Raw genomic sequence first — 23,168 nt, 5'->3', positions numbered from 1 at the left:
AATCTTGTTTCAGACTTTTAGAGGTGGAATACCATTGAGATTCCATCAGGATGTTTTGTTTTTTTTTTTTTTTTGACAGATCTTTATTAGACCTCCTCTGTGTTCAGGACACTGTACTGGGTACTACATCAAACTTACATCAGAAACACAGTTCTGCCGCCTTAAAATATCCTCACGTTTGTGATGTGATCTCCCTCTAGTGGCGATTGTAAATCAGGCTCAAACGTGAGCCTAATGCTTAAGATAAAAAAGGTTATTGATATCATAAATCATAGAATTTGGGGTTGACAGGTATATTGAGAGTTTATCTTGCTTAGCATTCTGTGAAGAATGCCTTTGAAGGAATAAAACTCAAGATCCAATAAACCTTACCACATTCAATAAAGATCTCCAGAATAATGTATGGTCATTACTTAATCCTTTCCTCTTCCTTGGCTCCTAAACACTTAAAGTTGTATCTTAACCCAAATCAAAAGTGATACATTCTCCACATATAAGAAAGAGAAAAATTATTCATGTGATGTATTCTATTAATAATCTTCAATGAAATACATCAATAAAAAGTTAAACCTTGATGGGGTGGTAGAGAAAGAAAGAAAGGGAGGGTATACCCAAGGAAAGAAAGGACTGCATCAAAAATATCTGTAAGTGTACCAACTGTGTAAAATTTTAAGTATATTAAAGATATCAGGAAAAAAGCATACAGTTAGAGATGCATGTGCTGACTTGTAAGATGGTCATGACAAATAAGCAACAAAAGCAAACTGAAGGGTGATAGGAATGGTATGCTTCTGCTTTGGCAAAAGTAAACACAAAGGCATGTATGCATAAATGTGAGCAAGGGAAAGGTATGGAAGTATTCAAAGCCTTCTGTTGGCTTGCAGGGAAGGTGACAGAAAGGGGAGTGGAAAGATGTTGAACTTTTTCTTTCTGCATCTTTGTAGTGTTTTTATCATTATGAAAAACATGCATTTTAAAATCTTGTAACAAAATATTTAAATGTTACTTCTTGTCTTAGTTCAGACTGCTATAACAAATCATTATTGCTTATAAACAACAGACATTTATTTCTCACAGTTTCAGAGGCTGGAAGTCTGAGATGAGGTTGCCAGCATGGTCAGGTTCTAGTGAGGACCCTCTTCTTGGCTGCAGATGGCCGACTTTTCACTGTATTCTCACACTATGAAAAGAGGGTGAGAGAGATCTCTGTCGTCCCTTTTATAAGGGCACTAATCCCATTCTTGGGGGCTGTACTTATAACTGAATCACCTCCCAAAGGCTCCACCTCCTAATACCACCATATTGGAGGTTAGGATTTCAACATATGAATTTTGAGGGAACACAAACATTTAGTCCATAATGTCCAACCCCTCCTTCACAAATCACAGGAAAGGATAAAGTGAACCGACCAACCCCAAACCTCTTCTGTCTACTCTTCTCTCCACTCTGACTCATCCTCAAGGTTATACCAACTTTGCAGTGTTGTTTCTTCTTCAGGAAACTGAGAGTCATATTACACTTCATCCGTCTTTTTTTCTTATCCAGCCAACGTTAGCCTCCTTATAAATATAGTATCTGTGATACCCTCAGATTCTTTAAATTAAGAAGTAGTCCTGGAGATGTTTTAGTATTTCAGCCCAGTCCTTATTGCGAATCTATTTGCACGGATACCACTTCTTAGTCAAATAATTAAATTTAATTTGAATAATCACTCTCAGTAAGGCATGGGGTCTTTGGTCTGCCTGGGCGAATTTTACCAGGACACTTACTTGCTTGCCTCTCCCCTCAGGGAATGTGGCACATCTACTGCAAACAGAGAGAGAGCTGGGAGCCTCTCTGCTATATTCCCCCAAAGCTGCCCAAACCACATTTATCCTTGGAGGGAGTGTTAGTCTGTTTTTACACTGCTGATAAAGACATACCCGAGACTGGGCAATTTACCAAAGAAAGAGGTTTAATGGACTTACAGTCCCACGTGGCTAGGGAGGCCTCACAATCATGGTGGAAGGTGAAAGCCACGTCTCACATGGTGGCAGATAAGAGAAGAATGAGAGCCAAGTGAAAGGGGAGACCGCTTATAAAATCAGCAGATTTTGTGAGACTTATTCACTTCCATGAGAACAGTATGGGGGAGACCGCCCCCATGACACAGTGATCTCCCACTGGGTGCCTCCCGCAACACGTGGGGATTATGGGAGCTATAATTCAAGATGAGATTTGGGTGGGACACAGTCAGACCATATCAGAGGGCTTCCCAGGTCACTCTTGCTCTACCTTTTCCCTTTGGACTTCTACCATTTTGTTCAATATGTCTGTCTTAGTATGTTCAGGCTGCTACAATAAAATGCCATGGATTGGGTGGTTTAAACAACAAACATTTATTTCTCACAGTTCTGAAGGCTGGAAGTGCAGGATCAGGATGCTGGCAGACTTGGTCTCTGGTAACAGGCTGCTTCCTGGTTTGCAGACAGTTGCCCTCTTGCGTTTCCTCACATGGCTGAGAGTGAGAGCTTTAGTCTCTTCTCCTTCTTATAAGGACTTTAATCCCATATAAATGCCACCCTCATCTAGATCTCATCAAAACCTCATCACCTCCCAAAGGCCCCACCTCCAAATACTATCACATTGCAGGTTAGAGTTTCAGCATATGAATGGGGGATACACAAATGTTCAGTTCATGCAAACTCTATCCTAGCCTGTTCACATTCTACTATAGCTACCAGCACATGCATCCTTTTTCCTATCGAGATTGTGGAGTTTCTCAGTGGCAGAGACAATATTTCTCATTACTCTTACATTTACAGTGCCTAGGATAGTCCGTGATACATTTTCATCCCTTCATCCTGGCACTGTGCTAGGTGTAGACTTTGAGATCAAGAGATAAAGTCTCATTTCACAAAAATCTCAGGATTCTGTGGGGGAGGCAAGTAAGTAAATAAAGAATATGGCAGAATGCAATGAGCATATGGTGGGTATGTGCCTACGATGCTATTGCACTCAGAAGAGACTCATTCTGGAAGTAGTAATGGGAAGAGTGGTTGGCTAGGAAGGTTTCCTGGAAGAGGTATTTGTGCTGAGTCTTCCAGATCACAGAAGAATTAGCTTGGTAGGGAAGATGGGAAAGGGTTAATCCAGGCAGCAGGTGCTGTATGCACCTGGCAGCTAGAACCATGACCACCTTTGGGGACATAATTATGAGCATGTTATAAAAAAGGAGGTAAGAGAGGAGCAAACAGGGTGCACAAAGATATACGATTCTTAAAATATCTGGTGTCACAAGGGAATAGATTTTATTACAGCAGAGATACTGTTGATTGGATAATCACAGGCAATGAAGCTGAAAAGTCAGGCTAGGGTTGAAGTATAAAATAGCCTCAGATTTCAAGCTAAGGGATTTGGATATTGTCTCATTAGCAAGAAGTATCCAACAGATCTGAGCCTCCTCTTGCCCTGAAATCTTGTAGCCTTATATTTAAGCACATTGATCAACAATAAAACATATAGACAGAAGTTATCTAATTGCCTATTTAGTCAAATTCATTAATTAGTTTAGTGACAGTGAAGATGATGGGGCTATCCTATTTTAGTAGTAATGAGTAAATCAGAAGAAGATGAATTGGAGTCAATAAAAGGAATGATGAAAGAGAGTCATCTTTATATAAGATGAGCCAAGGGAAAAAATAAGGAAGGACTTTCTAAAGCATGATATTGTCACAGTGTTAGCAACTACATATGCAGAAATGAATCTTAGTTGCCGGGGCACTTCACTAATCAACTTACTTATTTTCAATACCCATAAAAAATGTTGTATACTACTGGCATTCTAGTCTTAGCTACTCTAAAGAAAGAAAGAATAAAATAGATTTCAACTTTGTAAAACTTAAAGAAGTTGTTTTTATATGTGAAATTTAAAAATATTTGTATGTATGTTTCTTTGTTAGGTCAATGTGAACCAATTACATTGGAACTCTGCATGAATTTGCCGTACAACAGTACAAGTTATCCAAATTACCTTGGCCACAGGACTCAAAAGGAAGCATCCATCAGCTGGGAGTCTTCTCTTTTCCCTGCACTTGTTCAAACCAACTGTTATAAATACCTCATGTTCTTTGCTTGCACCATTTTGGTACCAAAGTGTGATGTGAATACAGGCCAGAGTATCCCCCCTTGCAGGTAATATGATGGGATCTCCCCCAGTCCCTTATTTTGCCTCAGAGAGAACCAAGGGGTGAAGACTTAGTTGAATTTGGACAAAGTAAATTTCCCTAAGGAGCTCTGCATTTAACAAATACCTCATATTTAACAAGTGAGACAAAGAAGTATAAGTTGTAAAATGAATATTTGAGTCAGAATTCATTAACAAAGTACCAAACAAGAGAGGTATGAACATCCTTTGATGATAGTTTATATGTTTTAGTCAAATAAATTCAGAGGTATTTCATTCTGTTGTATTAAAAAGTATTTTTTTAAAAACTATGTTAGTAGAAAAGGGATATATCTGCCTCTTTTTCTGGCAACATTGATGGGTTTAAAATGCTGCACTCTGACCCCACTTGTTAGAGATATGACACAAGACATTGCGCCACCCTCACAGATTGGACAGGGATGGACATTGCTGACATTTCTCTGCCTGTTTGAATGAAATAAGATTCACTATTTCAAGAGTGCAGCTTGGACTTTGAATATGAGTGATATTCTGGTGTCAAGAGTATTGTTCCAGAGTCCATATTTGAGTTCAAATCTTGACCCTTCTCTAGTTTCTGGGTAGTCCTTAGACAGATTCCTGAGTCTCTCTCAGCCTCAGTTCCTTTACATGTACAATAAAGGATAGTAATTGTTGTTGGATTGTATTGTTTTGAGATCAAATGAATGTAAAGGGCTTCTGATTCATTGTAGTGAACCTGAATGGACAATAGCTATGATGATAGCACAGGAACACAGTAGCTTCTTGGCAGTCTGTCCCTTTGCTGTGCCATGTGGTAGGCATTGTAGTTAGAGGGTTTGCATATACAAGATGACTCTCAGAAGTGAGTTACTACTCTCTTCAGTGCTGTTTTCCCTCAAGGGGTGGGTATACAAATGTGCTGGCCTAAATGTGAGTAGCAACTGCAGAAACCATATGTTGGGATCAGAAGTCACACAGAGTTTTTTTTTTTTTTAAAGCAGTACTATTAATATAGTGGACAGAAGAGAAAACAATAAATTATATGCTGAATACCAAATGGATGACAAAGTAAGGGCATCTATAGAGACAGGACAGGAAATAATAAAATTTCAAAATGACTTGGGGGACTGAACAAATTATACCAATAGAGAGAATAAAACTAAATATTAGCTGGTGTAGAAATAATTCTGAAAATTTCTGCTAAGTACTTTTAAAAGTATAAAACACCTACCAATTTTATGTTAAAAAGCTGTTTCTAAATCTTACTTCACTTTTGCTAAGCAAGGTCAGTGATAGTGAATAATTTCCTATTAATAGTGCTTAACAATTTCTGGCATTTGACTTTCTTTTCATATGTAGATAACAATTTCCCTAAAGCAGCACTTTCTGCTGTAAATGGAAATGTGAATTTATATCCAGATATAATTTATAATTTCAGGGCTTAAGTTCCATATTAAAATGCCTAAGATAAGCATGATCGTGAAGTGTTGTTCAATCAAAATTTTGGTAAATTTCTTTTAGATAACTTTATTTCTTTTTTTCAGGTTCACCCATACATCTTTCATTTTCAGTGTCTATCACTGTGAATTTTATATTTTGATATTTGTTTATAAGAAATTTTTGAATAATATGCTAATAAGCTCATAAAGTGATACGTAGTTGCTTTTGCCTGCTTTTGCTAGGTCTGTTTATTAATTTTAGCATTGAATATTTTAGCTATGAGATTGAAAAATCTGACATTATCAAGTCCTTACAATGGGCTAAATACTTGAGGATTGTTAGGAGTGTACTCAAAGTAACCTTTTGAGTGAGGTGTGTATCATCAGAGGTGCTGCCTACGGCTGGGCACTATAAGGACTATGATAAGAACAGCGCCCCCTGGAGTTGTGCTGCTGTGTATTGTTGTAATTTCTATTTTACGGAAAAAAATAGGAAGTGGTAGAGTCAGGCACTATACAGTCTTCTGTATAAATATGACTAATTTAAAATTGCAGCCACAATTGAGTTACATACATTTTTTATAAACCTGCAACAAAGCTAGTTAATTCAACAGACAGTTATCAACTATTGAACTTTCCATCTTTCCTGACCTAACATAGGAATACCACGGCTTTATCTTTACCCCAAATTCCTGGTGTTGAGTTATGCTGAGCTTTGTCCAGACTTAAACCTAGAAAGAATTTTCTTTGAAACTTCCTCATTTGATTGTTACACTTTCTCTACCAGTTTTGGGCAAGACTGGAGCTGGCCTTTCTGGAACATCTGTCTCCCATTTTACCTTAAAAATGAGAACTTGGTTGAATTAACGTACAAAATTTGAAACTTTTGAGACGTAAGCATGCATTTGAGTCCATTAAGAGAGTATTGGCCTAGGAACTTACTTTGGTTAGGTTTTTTTTTTTTTTAAACTATGTAACTAATTTCTTAGTACTATATTGAGACAAAAATCATAATTTTTTCCATAAGAAGTAAAAAAAGAAGTAAAGAAATCTTCTGTGAGGCACACTGATACCTTAACCTAAAAATATTCTGGGGATAAAAGACATAACACCCCTGAAAGTGCATGATACAATAGTTAGTATATCATTTCTTTAAAACAAAAAACAAACACTTTAACTGACTCGAGCTCAACATAAGTGGGTTTGAGAGGAGTCCTAAGTTTTTCAACAATATTGATGGAAGCTGAAGTAAGGGAGGCAATGCCTTAGGCAAGCTAGGGTGGCACATGAGATGGCTCACAGGGCTGGTCTGCAGAGGGGGAGATCTCTGAGGATGAGGTTGATGAATAGATTCAATGACTTTGGTGGCAAACTATCCAAAGTGATGTTGGAGACTTCCCTGTTTGGAACAAAAGGTTGGAGAATGTGTCTGCTTCAAAGACAGAAGAGAGAATGAGAAAGGCAATGTGGAGAAGGGAATCTGTGTCCTGGAAACATCTTTAGAGCTATTTCTGCAATAAAGTTTCTTCTGGCGAAAGTGTGGTGCTGGAATGTATACTCTTTACAGAGATATTACTTGTTTTGGTTTCCCAAATACCTATCATATATATGTGCATCTTTTATATCCATACACCCACTATACATGCCACACACACAGAATTTAAAACTTGACATAAATTCATAACATCTGTCTCAGATGGAGCTAATTCTGTTTCTAATGTTTTGTTTTTCTTGTTCATCTAGAGCATTGTGTGAGCACTCCAAAGAACGCTGTGAGTCTGTTCTTGGGATTGTGGGCCTACAGTGGCCTGAAGACACAGATTGCAGTCAATTTCCAGAGGAAAATTCAGACAATCAAACCTGCCTGATGCCTGATGAATATGTGGAAGGTTAATTTTAAAATTAATTACAGCGGGGTATTTAACATGGATGAACATGTTAGCTACCTTTTCAACTTCTTCTATTTATGGTTTCTTGTTTGTTTTCTATTTAGTGGCCAATCAGGCTGCTTAGGTGAGTGAATTTGTGAACTTGATTGCATTGAAGAATTCGGCACCCGTCTGTTAGATACTGCATTCATTTTAAAAATGAAGTCATTTGCTATTTCTATTCTTTTATTTTTGTGGGTACATAGCAGGTGTATATATGTATGGGGTACCTAAAATATTTTGATACAGACACACAATGCATAATAATCACATCAGGTAAATGGGGTATCCATCACCCCAAACATTTATCCTTTCTTTGTGTTACAAACAATTTTAGTTATTTTTAAATGTACAACAAATTATTGTTGACTCTAGTCACTCTGTTGTGCTGTCAAATACTAGATCTTATTCATTCTATCTAACTATATTTCTGTACCAATTAACCAATCCTGCTTTCCCCCACCACTACCCTTCGCAGACATGGGCAACCATTGCTCTACTTTCTATCACCATGACTTCAATTGTTTTAATTTTCAGCTCCCACAAATAAGTGAGAACATACGAAGTTTGCATTTCTGTGCCTGGCTTATTTTACGTAACACAATGACGTCTTCTTTCATCCACGTTGTTGCAAACGACAGGCTCTCATTCTTTTTTAAGGCTGAATCATACTCAATTGCATATATGTTTCTTTATCCATTCATCTTTTCATGGACATTTGGGTTGCTTCCAAATCTTGGCTATTGTGAATAGTGCTGCAACAAACATGGGAGTGCAGATATCTCTTCTATATACTGGTTTCCTTTCTTTTAGGTATATACCTAGCAGTGGGATTGCTGGGTCATATAGTAGGTCTACTTTTAGTTTTTTGAGAAGCCTCCAAATTGTTCTCCCTAATAGTTGCACTAATTTGAATTCTCACCAATAGTGGGTGAGGATCCCCTTTTCTTGACATCCTTGCTAGCATTTGTTATTGTCTGTCTTTTGGATATAAGAGATTTTAATTTGGGTAAGATGATATCTCATTGTAGTTTTGATTTGCATTTATCTGATAGTCAGTGATGTTGAGCACCTTTTCATATACCTGTTTGTCATTTGTATGTCTTCTTTTGAGATATGTTTATTCAGACCTTTTGTCCATTTTTAAATCAGATTACTAGTCTTTTTTTTCTATAGAGTTGTTTGAGCATTTTATATATTCTGGTTATTAATCCCTTATTGTATAGATATTTTGCAAATATTTTCTCCCATTCTGTGGGTTGTCTCTTTACTTTGCTTTGCTTTGCAGAAGCTTTTAACTTTATGTAATCCCCTTTGTCCATTTTTGCTTTGGTTGTCTGTGTTCATGCAATATCACATAAGAAATTTTGTGCAGTCCAGTGTACTGGAAAGTTTCCCCAATGTTTTCTTCTAGTAGTTTTATAGTTTGAAGTTGTAGGTTTAAGTCTTTATTCATTTTGATTTGATTTTTGTATATGGCAAGAGATTGGGGTCTAATCTCATTCTTCTGCATATGAATATCCAGTTTTCTCAGCACCATTCATTGAAGAGACTGTCCTTTCCCTAGTATATGTTCTTGAAACCTTTGTTGAAAATGAATTCACTGTAGATGTATGAGTTCTTTTCTCAGTTTTCTCTTCTGTTCCCTTGGCCTATGTGTCTGTTGTTATGCTAGTACCATTCTGTTTTGGCTATTATAGCTCTGTAGTATAATTTGAAGTCAGGTAATGTGATTCCTCTCGTTCTTTTTGCTCAGGATAGCTTTGGCTATTCTGAGTCTTTTGTGGTTCCATATGAAGTTTAGGAATTTTTTCCTATTTCTGTGAAGAATGTCATTGGTATTTTAATAGGGATTATATTTAATGTATAGATTGCTTTACATAGTGATATAGTTTGGATATTTGTCCTTGCATGTTGAGATGTAATCCCCAATGTTGGAGGTGGGGCCTGATGGGAGGTGTTTGGATCATGGGGGCAGATCCCTAGTGATTGGTTTGGGTCATCTCCTTAGCGACAAATGAACTCTTGCTCTGCATTCACATGAGATGTAGTCATTTAAAAGTGCGACAATACCTCTTCCCCTACTCTCTCTCTTGCTCCTTCTTTACCATGCGACGTGCCTGCTCCCCTTTTGCTTTTCATCGTGACTGTAAGCTTCTTGGGGCCTTCATAGAAGCTGAGCAGATGTCTTCACCATGGTTCCTGTAAAGGCTGCAGAACCATGAGTCAGTTAAACCTCTTTTCTTTATAAATTACCCAGTCTCAGATATTTCTTTATAGCAACACGAGAATGGCCTCACACAGAAAATTGGTACTAGAAATTCAGCATTGCTATAAAGATACCTGAAAATGTGGAAGCAGCTTTGGAACAAGGTAATAGGCAGAGGTTGGAAGAGTTTGGAGAGCTCAGAAGAAGACAGGAAGATGAGGGAAAGTTTGGAACTTCTTAGAAATTGGTTAAGTGATTGTGACCAAATTTCTGATAGTGATATGGATAGTGAAGGCCAGGCTGATGAGATCTCAAATGGAAATGTGGAACTAATTGGGAATGGGAGCAAAGGTTCACCCATGTCGTGTGTTAGAAAAAAGCTTGGCTGCATTCTGTTCATGCCCTAAGGATATGTTGAAGTTGGAACTTGAGAGTGAAAATTTAGGGTACCTGATGAAAGAAATTTCTAAGCAACAAAGTGTTCAAGACATAGGCTGGCTGCTTCTAACAGCCTGTGCTCAGATACAGGAGCAAAGAAATAACTTAAAGTTGAAACTTATAGTTAAAAGGGAAGCAGAGCATAAAAGTGTGGAATATTTGCAGCCTACCTATGTGGTAAAGAAACAAAAAGCTTTTTCAGTAGGGGAATTCAAGCAGGCTGAATTGCTAAAGAAATTTGTATAACCAAAAGGGAGCAAAGAGCTAATAACTAAGATAATGGGAAAAATGCCTTGAAGGCATTTCAGAGATCTCCCAGGCAGCCCCTCCCATCACAGGCCTTAAGGCCAGGAGGACTGAATGGTTTTATGGGCCAGGCCCAGGTCCCCATTGCCTTTTGCAGCCTTGGGACACTGCTGCCTGCATCCAGGCCACTCTAACTTTAGCCATGGCACAAAGAGGCCCATGTACAGCTCAGGCTGCCATTTTGGAGAATAGAAGCTATAAGCCTGTTGGTTTCTATATGGGGTTAAGCCTGAAGGTGCACAGAGAGCAAAAGTGCATGAGGCTTGGTAGCTTCTGCCTAGATTTCAGAGGATGTATGAGAAAGCCTGGGTGCCCAGGCAGAAGCATGCTGCAGGGATGGAGCCCCCACAAAGGACATCTGTCAGAGCAGTGCAGAGGGGAAACATGGGGCTGGTGCCCCCACACAGAGTCCCCAGTGGTCACTGCTTCATGGAGCTGTGGGAAGTTGGCTTCTGCACTCCAGACTCCAGAATGGTAGATCCACTGGCAGCTTACACCCTTTGCTTGGAAAAGCTGTTGGCACTCAACAACCTGTGAAAGTAGCCATGGGGACTGAACCCTGGAAAGTCACAAGGGCAGAGCTGCCCAAGGCCTTAGGAGCCCACCCCTGTACCAGTGTGCCATGGATGCGGGATATGTAGTCAAAGGAGATTATTTTGGAGCTTTAAGATTTAATGACTGCCCTGCTGGGTTTTGGGCTTGCATGGGGCCTGTAGCCCCTTTCTTTTAGCCAATTTCTCCCTTTTGAAATAGGAATGTTTACCCAATGCCTGTACAGCTGTTGTATCTTTGAAGTAAATACCTTCTTTTGATTTTACAGGCTCATAGGTAGAAGGAACTTATTTTGATTTAGGATAAGGCTTTGAATTTGGGCCTTGGGACTTTTGAGTCAATGCTGGAATGAGTGAAGACTTTGGCGGAGCTATTGAGAAGGGATATTGTATTTTGAAATGTGAAGAAGACATGAGATTTGGGAAGGGGCAGAGCAGAATGACATAGTTTGGATATTTTTCCCCACCCAAACCTCATGTTGAGATGTAATCCCTAGTGTTGGAGGTAGGGTCTGGTGGGAGGTGTTTAGGTCATGGGGGCAGATCCTTCACGAATGGCTTGAGCCATCTCTCACTCTGAGTTCACAGGAGATCTAGTCATGGTGCCTACCTCCAACTCTCTCTTTCTCTCTTGTTGCTGCTTTTGCCATGTGATGTTCCAGCTCCTCCTTCACCTTCTGCCATGATTGTAAGCTTCATGAGGCCTGTCTAGAAACCAAGCAGACTCTAGGCTTCCTTTAAAGCCTGCAGAACCATGAGCCAAATAAACCTCTTTATAAATTACGTGGCATCTAGTATTTCTTTATAGCAATGCAAGAATGGCCTAATACACATAGTATGGAAAGTTTAACAATATGGATTCTTCCAATCCATGAACATGGACTATCTTTCCATTTTTTATGTCCTCTTTAATTTGTTTCATCAGTGTTTTATGGTTTTTATCACAGAGACCTTTCACTTCTTTGGTTAAGTTAATTTCCAGGTATTTTATTTTATTTGCGGCTTTTGTAAATGAGATTACTTTCTTGGTTTCTCTTTCAGATTTTTTGTTGTTGGCATGTAGAAATGCTACTGATTTTTGCCTGTTGATTTTGTATCTTGCAACTTTACTGAATTTGTTTATCAGTTCTATAGCTTTTTGGTGGAGTTTTTAGGTTTTTCCAAATATAAGATCATATCATTTGCAATCAAGAATAATTTGACTTCTTCATTTCCAATTTGGATGCCCTTTATTTCTTTCTCTTTTATGACTGCTTCAGCTAGGACTTCTATTACTATGTTGAATAACAGTGGTGACAGTGGGTATCCTTGTCATGTTCCAGATCTTAGAGATAAGGCTTTCAGTTTTTCCCCATTTAGTTTGATACTAACTGTGGGTCTGTCAAATATGGCTTTTATTTTGCTGAGGTATGTTACTTCTTACCCAGTTTTTTGAGGGAATTTTTTTCAGGAAGGGATGTTGAATTTTTTCAAATGCATCAACTGAAATGATCCTATGCTTTTTGTCCTTCGTTCTTTTGATATGATATATCACATTGATTGATTTCCATATGTTATATCATCTTTGCATCACTCCTGTAAATCCTAAATGGTCACCAGGAGCAGTGGCTCACGCCTGTCATGCCACCACTTTGGGAGGCCGAGGCGAGTGGATCACCTGAGGTCGGGAGTTCAACACCAGCCTGGCCAACATGGTAAAAACCTGTCTCTACTAAAAATACAAAAATTAACTGGGAATGGTGGTGGGCACCTGTAATCCCAGCTACTCGGAAGGCTGAGGCATGAGAATTGCTTGAACCTGGGAGGCAGAGGCTGCAGTGAGCCAAGATCATGCCACTGCACTTCAGCCTGGGCGACAGGAGCGAAACCATCTCAAGAAAACAAACAAACAAACAAACAAACAAAACCAAATCCTAAATGGTCATGATGAATGACCTTTCAATGTGTTGTTGAATTCAGTTTGCTGGTATTTTCTTGAGGACTTTTACGTCAATGTTCATCAAGGAGATTGACTTGTAGTTTTCTTTTTTTGATGTGTCTTTGTCTAACTTTGGTATCAGGGTAATAGTGGCTTCATAGAATGAATTTGGATGTATTCCCTCCTCCTCTATTTTTTGGAATAGTTTAAGCAGAGTTGGTACTAGTTCTTCTTTAAATATTTGGCAAAGTTCAGCAGTGAAGCCATTGGGTATAGGCTTTTTCCCCCCCCCCCACTGAAAGACTTTTAATTATTACTTAAATAGCATTACTTGTTATTGTTCTTTTCAGATTTTAGATTTCTTCATGGTTCAATCTTAGTAGGTTGTATATTTCTAGGAATATATTAATCTCTCATAGGTTTTCCAATTTATTCGTATATAGTTGCTCATAGTAGCCTCTAATGATCCTTTGAATTTCTGCACCATTGGCACCCAAGCCACAAGTCAAAGTTCTCACTCTTCCGCTTCCCACAAACAGGTAATGGAAGAATGGTAGTGGTCTCTCCTCATGATCACTACAACCCCAGGTCCATGACAAGTACTACCATACCACAAGAGTTCACTCAAGGCCCAAGGGTTCTTCAGTCAGCCTGTGGTGAATGCTGCCAGGCCTGGGACTCTCATTTCAGGACAGTGGGCTGGCCTCTAACTCAGGGCACATCCAAAAATGTCATCCAAGAGCCAGGGCTTAGAATTAGGGACCCCAAGAGTTCACTTGATGTTCTACCCCGCTGTGGCCGAGCCTGGTACCTAAGCTGCAAGACAACATTCATTTTACCCTTCCCTCTCCTGTTCTCAAGCAGGAGTTTCTCCCTGTAGCCATCACAGCTAGGAATGTGCTCAGTCATACCTGAAGCCAGCACATTTCAATCTCACCGAAGGCTCACAACAAGTACTGCCTGAGTACTGCTGCTGATAATTCGGGGCCCAAGGGCTCTTTAGTCAGCTGGTAACTAATCTTGCCAGGACTGGGTCCTTTTCTTCAAGTCAGTGGGTTCCCTTTTGGTTGAAGATAGGTCTAAAAATGTTGTCTGGAAGCTAGGGCCTGGAATGGGGGCCTTGGACAGGACTCTGCCTGATGCCCTATTCTACTGTGGCTAAGCTGATATCCAAGTTCCAAGACAAAGTCCCCTTTACTCTCACCTATCCTGTCCTCAAGCAGAAGAAAGGAGTCTCTTTCTGAGCTGCGAGCTGTGCCTGCCTGGGGTTGGGAAAGGGGTGGCACAAGCACTATCTTGGCCACTCTGCGGCATGCACTAGGTTGCATGCCCCCAAGTCCACTGTCTCCAAGCCCAGCACAGCATCAGGACTTGCCCAAAAATTGCAGTCCTTGTGGGCTAGACCGCCTTTCAAATTTATTAAGGACCCCCAAACACTTTAGCCTGTGGTGGTAAGGCTTGCCAGAACTTAAGTTCTGACCACTGGGATGGGTGATTCCCCTTTGGCTGGGGTTGGTCTAAATGCTCCCTCCATGCATGGGCACTGGCTGAGCTCTGCCTGGTATTGCTTTCTGCTGTGACAGGGCACCACTGAGTTCCAAAGCAAAGTCCCACAATCACTCCACAAGTGCACAGATTCTCTGTACTACGCAGCTCTTGCTGGGGAATGGGGGTAGGGTGGTGTTGGTGATTCAAAATTGTCTTTCCTACCCTTTTCAGTGCCTTTTTTAATTATCTGAATTTAAAACCAGGTACTATGATTGCTCATATGAATTTTAGTTCTTATGAAGGTGCTTTTTTGTGTGGATGTTGTTCAGGTTGGTGTTCCTGCATAAAGGACACTTAGTGGAGGCTTCTATTTGGCCATCTTGCTCCATCTCTCCCTCAAAAAAAATCATTTTAAAATTAAAAATAATGAACTCAGAGATGAGTTTAATTAGTACTCTGGTGTTTCTTAAACTGTACTTTACTCACAGAGCCCATTATGTATGGATGCTTTTATACTAGGGATTCTGAATGCAAAGGTGAACATTAAACCTTGGTTCCTTCAAGTAAAAAATATTTGGGGACCATGGCAACACAGGATCGTTAAGTACAGAAATGGAATTGTGGGCCAGGTGGAAAGATGGGGCTGTGGAAATGATTTTGACACATTGAGAGCTGCTAGGTAGTCAGGAGCACTGACTCCACAAGGCATATTAGGCTCTGGCAATTGTTGGATTGTCCCATTTGGAAAGAGAATTAATCATTGGAATACATAGACGTTAAACTGCGTATCTGGAGAGATGAGGCCAAGAATGAAGGAGAAAGATGCTGATTGGTAGGCAGAAGAATGCCAAAGTGAAATGGCTATTTTGCTTTGCAAGAGACCACTCTTATCTTCAGTAAAAGCTCCTTGACAACATCCTACATGTAAATACGTAAATTAGCTGATGTTTCTGGGTTTTCAGCCCTTTAACAGTAATATTGTTTTTAATAGAATGCTCACCTAGTCATTTCAAGTGCCGCTCAGGACGGTGTGTTCTGGCTTCCAGAAGATGTGATGGCCAGGCCGACTGTGATGATGACAGTGATGAGGAAAACTGTGGTATGTATTTGCAATGGTACTTTTCGTGAATGTACAGTATTAACTAGAACAGAATAGGAAACTGTGTTAAAAATGTAAACTATTCACTGATAGTAGGACTAGGATTGAATGCTAATACCTTTACTTCTTAAATTATTGAACAGTATGGCATATATTCTAAGTCTTTTTCCTAACTCTTGATTTCCTCTAAATTACGCTTCTGTGTAACCCTGATACATACAGTACTCCTCCTCCTTATTTGTGGGGATACGTTCCAAGACACCCAGTGGATGCCTGAAACCATAGATTGCATGGAACCCCATATATGCAGTACTATGCTTTTTCCTACACATACGTCCCTATGATAGAGTTTAATTTATAAATTAGGCGCAATGAGAGATTAATAACAACAATAATAAAATGGATCAATTATAACAATATACTGAAATAAAAGTAATGGGAATGTGGTTTCTCTCTCTCTCTTAAAAAATATCTTATTGTACTATGCCAACCTTTTTGGACCATGCTTAACCAGGGATAACTGAAACCGTGGAAACTGAAACTGCAGATAAGGGTGGAGGGGCACGACTATATTTGCAAACACTTATTAAAAGGAGAAGCAACTCACAAATGTAAGGAATTATTTTTATTATTAAATTATAAAACAGTTATCAGTTTTAAAGTCAGAATAATAGTGTCTTTGCGTATACTTCCCATGTTGCTAAGCAGACATCTAGATGCACAAAGGCAGAGTTCATACGCCAACATTCAGAGTTCAGACTCCATCATTCCCAGTTTAATTGGGATTCATTTTCATGTCCTCTCTTATTTGTTCTCTGTTGGCAAAGGATAAAACTCTTCTTGACATTTCTGCCATTGACTTCCAAAATCGCCAGTGGAAAAGCTGTAAATCCCAATGGTAATTTGAGTGGACTTAATTCTCATTACATTTCCCTGCAAATCTTTGTACTTGTAACCTCAGTGTATTAGGGAATAGAAGTCAGACAATGGCCTTTAATAAACAGTGTTTTTGAGGAAAGCAAAATGATTGCAGATCTATTCACAGAATGGTTTGGTTATTTAGCCTTTCCTGTTTAAGAAGAATTGACACTGTTTCATGAAAAACACATAAGGCAGTACATCTTTTGAAATCATTTCATTCTTTTGGCCTTTGAAGTATGAAATACTGCCTTGCTTCATTAAGTGAATTTTCTATGGTCAGCGTTGCCCTTCTGGTCTAGACAAAATGTCAGAAGCAATTAACTGAAATCCTCTCAGCTCCTATAAATATGGACGAGTGCATCTTCTGGAAAACCCCAGCTGTCAGAATGATGGTACAATGACTGGGGTAATTTTATTATGGAGGAATGTACAGTGTTTTTAGAAGCTACTATTGTTTGCTTGTTTGTGGTTTGTTTTTTTTTTGTAAAGAAATAAATTAAAACTCATTGAATATGCCTTATATAAGTGATTTATTGAGAATGTGTTAGATTTGTTCACTTAACTATGACTTTGATGGGTCATGGTATTTGAGATGCAATTTAAAGTAGAGTATCTTAGATGGTTCAAAGATTTTGCATGATACTTTGTTGGGGTGGCTAGACCTAAATTTGTTGTAGGGGACTAAATATTTGAGAAATAAAAAAGCTTAGTTAAAAACAAAACAAAACAGCCTTACCAAGACAAAAAGTTCTGAGTTCTAGAACATATTCTGCAAAAAAACAAATTGAAAGTACTATAGTATTGGTATAGGGTTTAAATGACCCTAAAATATCAGGTTTCTAGTTAAGTAATTGGTTTTCACCAGTATTTTAATCACGCAATTAAAGACACACCAAAATAATAAAATATATTGTCTAATCCCTATCAAAAACTAAAAATAATTGACAGCACTATTGAGAGCTCTAGTTAAGGAAAGTTAAAAGTGGGTAAGAAATAATACCTTTGGAGTTAAATTAATTGCTCCAGCAGTACTAATTTATGAGAAGTTTTCCAAAGTGACTAACAATAGAAAACTTTACATACTCCGTTCCCCTTTGGGACTCATGCATGTATTTGAATGGACTTGTTCAGTGATTTGGGAGGACACACCACTTCAGATCAAATAAGGAAGTCAGGTTGATGAAGGCTCAACAGAGGACTAATAGGAAGTCATCTGTTTCTGTTTGCCTCCTTGCTGTTTGTCTTTCTGTTTTTGTATGTGCATAGGCACACCATCCGGTAAAGCAAGCACCAGCTCCAGCGAAGCTGGGTTTCACCGGAAGCTTCTTGCCTTTCTGACTTACTCTGTCCCTTGTGGTCTTAAGTGTTTGAGCTGTACTCAGTAATTGGACAATTAACTATTTATTGTCATGGATCTGCAGCTCCCTCAGAATTTCCAACAAGGTTATTGAGTTTCCCCTCAAAACAATACTTATTTAACTCAGTTATAAAATAAATATTGTATGAGAAATTAACTTTACTTCTTGTTTCTTTGGCGCTTTTGTAATGGAGAAACATGGTAGCCAAAGCACTTAGCTTATAAATACACTTTTAAAATATATGCATTAGAATTTAGCAATCAGTAATATTGTTTTTAAATATCTCCAGCTCTTGTGGTAGATTTTCACTGTTGAGGTTGCTTTGATTGTGTAATTGCTGATGTAAACAAGAGTTGAAAATGTCAGTACTAGAAAAGATTTTAACAAGTGTTGGGATGAATTATACAAATCCAATATGGGAAGGAAGTCTAAGAGACAGGGGAACGCTGAGCAGAATCTGCACTGTGTCAGTACTGCATTGTCTTAAGGATTGATGGTATGTCAGTAATTGAGCATACATGATATAGATGGAGTTGCCTGCAAAACTAGCAACTTGATAAATGAGTTTATTTTCAACATAACATTTTCCAAGCATCGATAGCCATGCAGTGGAGCATGAGAGAAAGACATGGGCAAATAAATGATCAAGAATGACATCAAAGAAAGGAAAACTAAGGAAAACAACAAAAATATTATATTGTTCAGTTTTTATATGACCTTATAGCTTTGAGTGTGTGAAGCGGAGGTTATCTCTCACTAGACTTTACCTCCACTATTTGGGTCAGCTACAAGAGCAGGTGGTACCTGGGCTGTGATGCAAGCAAACAGCAACTCCCAATGGAGCAATTAAATGAAAATGTAGCTATAACAGGTGCTTTATATCGACTGTCAAAATAAAATCCTTTATTACACTAACACAGAATCAAAATTCCTAACTGATCACTATTCTAAGTAAAAAAGTATACATCATATGGAGAAAAGATTGACAGCAATACAAATGTCTGAGTGTCATTAAGTGACTTTCTGTTTATCGTCAGATGAGTAAAAAACCAGTTCTTCACCTATCTTTGGTCTCCTCTTGATCTTAAATAAAATAAAACCTTTAAATATAACCTGAGCCATTTCTCCGAGTCAGAATCCCCTTAGGTTGTATTAGAAGATCTGACTCTGATATTTATGGGTTTTACAGCTTGATTTCAAAGGGTTTCCAAAAGGTATGTTTTATTTTTGGATTTGTGGATAGCATTTCTATGAGTTGTCTCACAGAAGGGCTTAACTGGCTTTCTTAACACTCCAAATACCATCAGCCTCTATGCTTTTGTGTCTCTTTGTTTGGGGAGGAGACCACTCTTTGCTCTGTAGCTGGCAGAAGAGTGAGAGTCATTATGTCCATAGCTTTGGCATATCCACAAATGTGCTTTCAGGATGGATTTTCAGGATTGATTTCTCATCACTCAGTAGGGTTTAATTTTCCATGTTAAGGGACAAATTTTCTCCTTCCCTTTAGATACTTGGTTAACCGTTTCATTGTCTTCTGTGGTGTCTTGGGAAGGCAGACTGGAATGGCAGAGTGTCCTGCATAGACTTAGACTTGAATTTACATCCTGACTTAGCCTTAGAGGCTGTGTGACATTTGGCCAGTCACTTTACTTCTCTGGGTAAGATGCAGAGAACACCCACGTTATCTCCCACAGCTTGGAATGCTTATAACATGCCCTGTTCAATCTCAGAAGACAATAACCAGGAACTCACCTGCTGTGGCGGTGGGAAATCAGGAGGCAATTCCTTTCAAAGGCTGCCCCAGCAGTCTCCCTTGAGGGAAGGAGTCCTGTCTAGCATAGCCTTGTTTCTGACAGCTGTTTATGGCAAAAGAGAGTGGGCTGGCCTGTCAGGCTAAAGCATGGGCTGGGCGAGGTCCCTGGCTCACATAGTAAACTCAGGTAGATGGATAGTGTCTTTTCCTGGAGATAGTGTTGGTTTTGAGTCGGATATTCTCTCTCTTTAGGATTAGAGCCATGCAATTTAAAGTCCCATCCATTCCTTCATCCTGCCTCTTTCACAGGAGACTGGGCCACCCATATGTGAAGAGCATGCCATAAAAATGGCACTGCTAAAAGCAGGAAGTGACTCAGGAATTGGGTAGGCTGCTGCAACTTTCTAGCTGGATGGTGGCTGGTTGGCCTGTGCTGGTATTGCTGCCCTGATAGTCAGGCCTGGACCACAGTGGGAGGCAGGTCCTCTGTTCCAGCAGCTATAGCAGGTGCAGAGGCAGAGCCCTTTGCAGCCATGCCTTGAGGGAAGGGGCACTGTTGTCCAGGATCCTGCATGCTGTAGAAGGCTCTTCACACCTGTTAGGCCTATACTCTGGCTGTTACAGCTCCTATGATCTGCTCCAAGGTCACGTCCACAGCCACTTCCTGGGGCAGACGCTGGTCCAGGATGGCTCAGTCCAGACTGTTCCAGCCTTTGCCAATGCAGTATTACCTTGTCTCCTTCCTCCTTGTGAGTGGTTCCACTCCGAAGGGTGAGAATTTAAAAATTTCATGCAGCTCAACTCAAGAGGATGAGTGGACCTACTTACTCTATAGTTGCATAGCTAAGAGATTCTTACAGAACAAAAAGCATCTGCTTTAAGTCGATTTGCTGACTTTATTTGTAATGACAACTGTTTTTATAGAGAAACAGTTTAGGGGCGGAGTGGGGGGAGGAGACTGCCTCTGTCAGGGCAGCCTGTTTCACAGAGTTTTTGTGAAAATGAGAGACAGAGTAAGCAAAAAACCCAGATGAATGCTTAGCACACTTAGTGTGACCAGTCAACCTGATTTGCCTGGGACTGATGGGGATCTTTTGGAACAAGGGATATGTCATGCTCAAATCAGTTAAATCCCTGGCAAACTGAGATGAGTTGATCACTTTTTTGGAACACTGTATCCTCAATTATTGATTGTTGCTATTGTCTCTGTGCTGGGGAGGTTATTATTCTGACATCGACAATTATTTGGTTTCATAACCTACAGCTGCATTAAACAGCCCATCCCATCCATGCCTGTTTTTAATTTTTTTTGGAATCATATCGTTTTCCTCTTAGAATATAAATTTAAAACATATTTGCACCAAAATGTCACTTTACAAAGAAAGTGGTTTCTTCTCAAAATAATACTGTCTCCCCATGTAACTCATGTCTCTCTCTTTTTATCCTACTTCTTTTGTGCTCACTGTAACTCTACAAAGGAGGTATTACGTTATGCAAACTTTTATGAGAAAAGAGAAGACATGGAGAGGTAAAAAATGAATGCGTATGGAGTACTCCTTTAATGTTTATAGCAACCATATGAAGCAGGCATTATTATTTGTATTTTAGATGTTATGGAAACCAAGGTTTGGAGAAGTTAAGTAACTTATCCAAGCTCACACAGCTAGTGAGATTTGGAACTAGGATTCAAATCCAGTTGTCTGACTCTAAAGCTGTGCTTCCACTGCTCCTACCCCTTATGCATACTTCATGTTCGCATCTTACAAAGAACTGCAATTAATGACTTGTACCTGGATCTCATCCAGATCTTTCTCCGTGGAGCTGTGATGTGGAGGGATTCAATTTCTCTAACTGTTAGTTTCCTCACTTATAAAATGGTGAGCATAATGCTGACATTATAGGGTTATTTTAAGAATTAAAGCTAATATCTAGAATGTGGATACATAGTGGATAATACATGTTATCTCATTATCATGATTATTATTATTTGTGAGGATACACTGTGGGGGGCCTTCTGTCCCAGATGATCTATTTATGTGGTATTTCATCATCTCATTCCAAATGTCAAAGTTCTTCCTTGTAGTCTTAAGAAGAATGTGCCTTGGTAAGAAGAATGTGCCTTGGGAATCGTCAGAAAAACGCATGCTATTTTATTTCATTCTCTATTAGCAAGTGGTGTGTTTTGTGAGCAAAGGAGCAGCTCTGGAGAAGGGTCAGCACCATGCATGGAGTGTTGAGCCCTCTTTTTTGATGTCTTTTGCTCTCTGGTAGAATGAGCAGACTGTAGCATTTGGCAGGAGCTGGGTCACAGAGGACAGATTTCAGGCTCTTTCTCAAAACTCAGGAGACTCTTATTGTCAGAACTTTTCAGATGCTGTCTGGATCCTCTACTAGCTGAAAACTCTAAATAATGTCCCTGTGAATTCTTGGAATGGATGTCCCTGGGCCTAAGACCACTCCAGATTATCAGCCAGTGAAAGACTCTCATTATTTATTTCCTATATCTTTGGATGATGAAACACACTAAATCTAATTTTAGCTTATAGTAAGCATTTTGGGTCACTTATTTTTATAATTGTTTTTAGTGAAAATTTTGAAAACCAATTTTTTTCTTATAATGGATTCCAAGAAACCTGAGTCAATCATCTACAAAATGTATCTGACTCATTTGTAGTAGGTCAGATGAACAATAACATTCTTGAAGAAACTTCTTATTTGATCACTGCTTTGCATTTCACTGACAAATAAATTATATTTTCCTGGGAGTCAGAGACATTTTTTTCCTTACATGAAATGAAGTTCTACTTAAAACACACACGTATTGAGGGCCTGCCACATGCTAGCCATTGTTCTAGCCAAGGGGGTGGAGGATACTCAGATTTTTTTGCCACATTGTCTCTTCCTTCATGTACTTCACGGCCTGGCCTGGGCCAGGGATCTGACCGGAATGACAAAACATATTAGACTCTTGTCAGACTTTAGCAGGCATATGAAATGCACTGCACATGAATCATCAATGGTATTTATTAAATACATCACAAGTGCTTGCTATTTCATAGGCAAATTACAGTTCAAGTTATTACATTAATGTGCAAATTATATTCATTTCTCTTACTAATTGATGAAGTTTCCAACTTTAGATGTCTGACTACCATAAAGTAATAGCTTTTGTACCTGGCTCTTAAACTAGTTTTGTTTGGCATAGAAGGAGCCTCTTTTGCTAAAAAAACAGATGGCCTCCTGATTTGTAGAATGAAATTACATTTTAAGGTGACATGCATTTAGATCACTAGACTTTGGCATATTTGCTTAAAAGCATAATATTATTTTATAGATAAGTCTTATGCATTGACAACAATTTCACTCAGAAAGAAAAAGGAACAGCTAAAGATGAATGTTAATGTATGGTTTTAAATTTTTTCTCCATGTCCCCTATGTCACTTTTTTTTTTTCTTTTTGTTGAGACAGAGTCTTGCTCTGTCACCCAGGCTGGAGAGCAGTAGTGCAATCTCGGCTTACTGCAACGCCCACCTCCCAAGTTCAAATGATTCTCCTGCCTTAGCCTCCCAAGTAGCTGGGATTACAGGCACACACC

At 39.1% G+C, this 23,168-nt stretch overlaps 1 protein-coding gene across 19 annotated transcripts in view; it reads left to right on the top strand.

The window, feature by feature from the left end:
* Positions 1–23,168, top strand: part of CORIN (corin, serine peptidase) — a 264,257-nt gene that overhangs the window by 187,619 nt on the left and 53,470 nt on the right. For 16 of the 19 annotated variants that reach the window (XR_012434810.1, XR_012434811.1, XR_012434809.1 and 13 more), the window contains 3 exons: positions 3,942–4,173; positions 7,348–7,493; positions 15,434–15,541. Coding sequence is in view for 16 of the 19 variants with exons in the window: in XM_045392336.3 (XP_045248271.2) it covers positions 3,942–4,173; positions 7,348–7,493; positions 15,434–15,541 (486 nt within the window). In the remaining 3 variants the exon portion in view is untranslated. The remainder of the gene's footprint in view (positions 1–3,941; positions 4,174–7,347; positions 7,494–15,433; positions 15,542–23,168) is intronic. The other 3 variants (XM_074039726.1, XM_074039725.1, XM_065544967.2) reach the window with 1 other exon arrangement.

This window comes from Macaca fascicularis, chromosome 5 (genome assembly GCF_037993035.2).
Source record: "Macaca fascicularis isolate 582-1 chromosome 5, T2T-MFA8v1.1".
NCBI classification, from domain to species: Eukaryota; Metazoa; Chordata; class Mammalia; order Primates; family Cercopithecidae; genus Macaca; species Macaca fascicularis.
The sequence above is the reverse complement of the archived record's forward strand: the minus strand, read 5'-3'. Positions and strand labels throughout refer to the sequence as shown.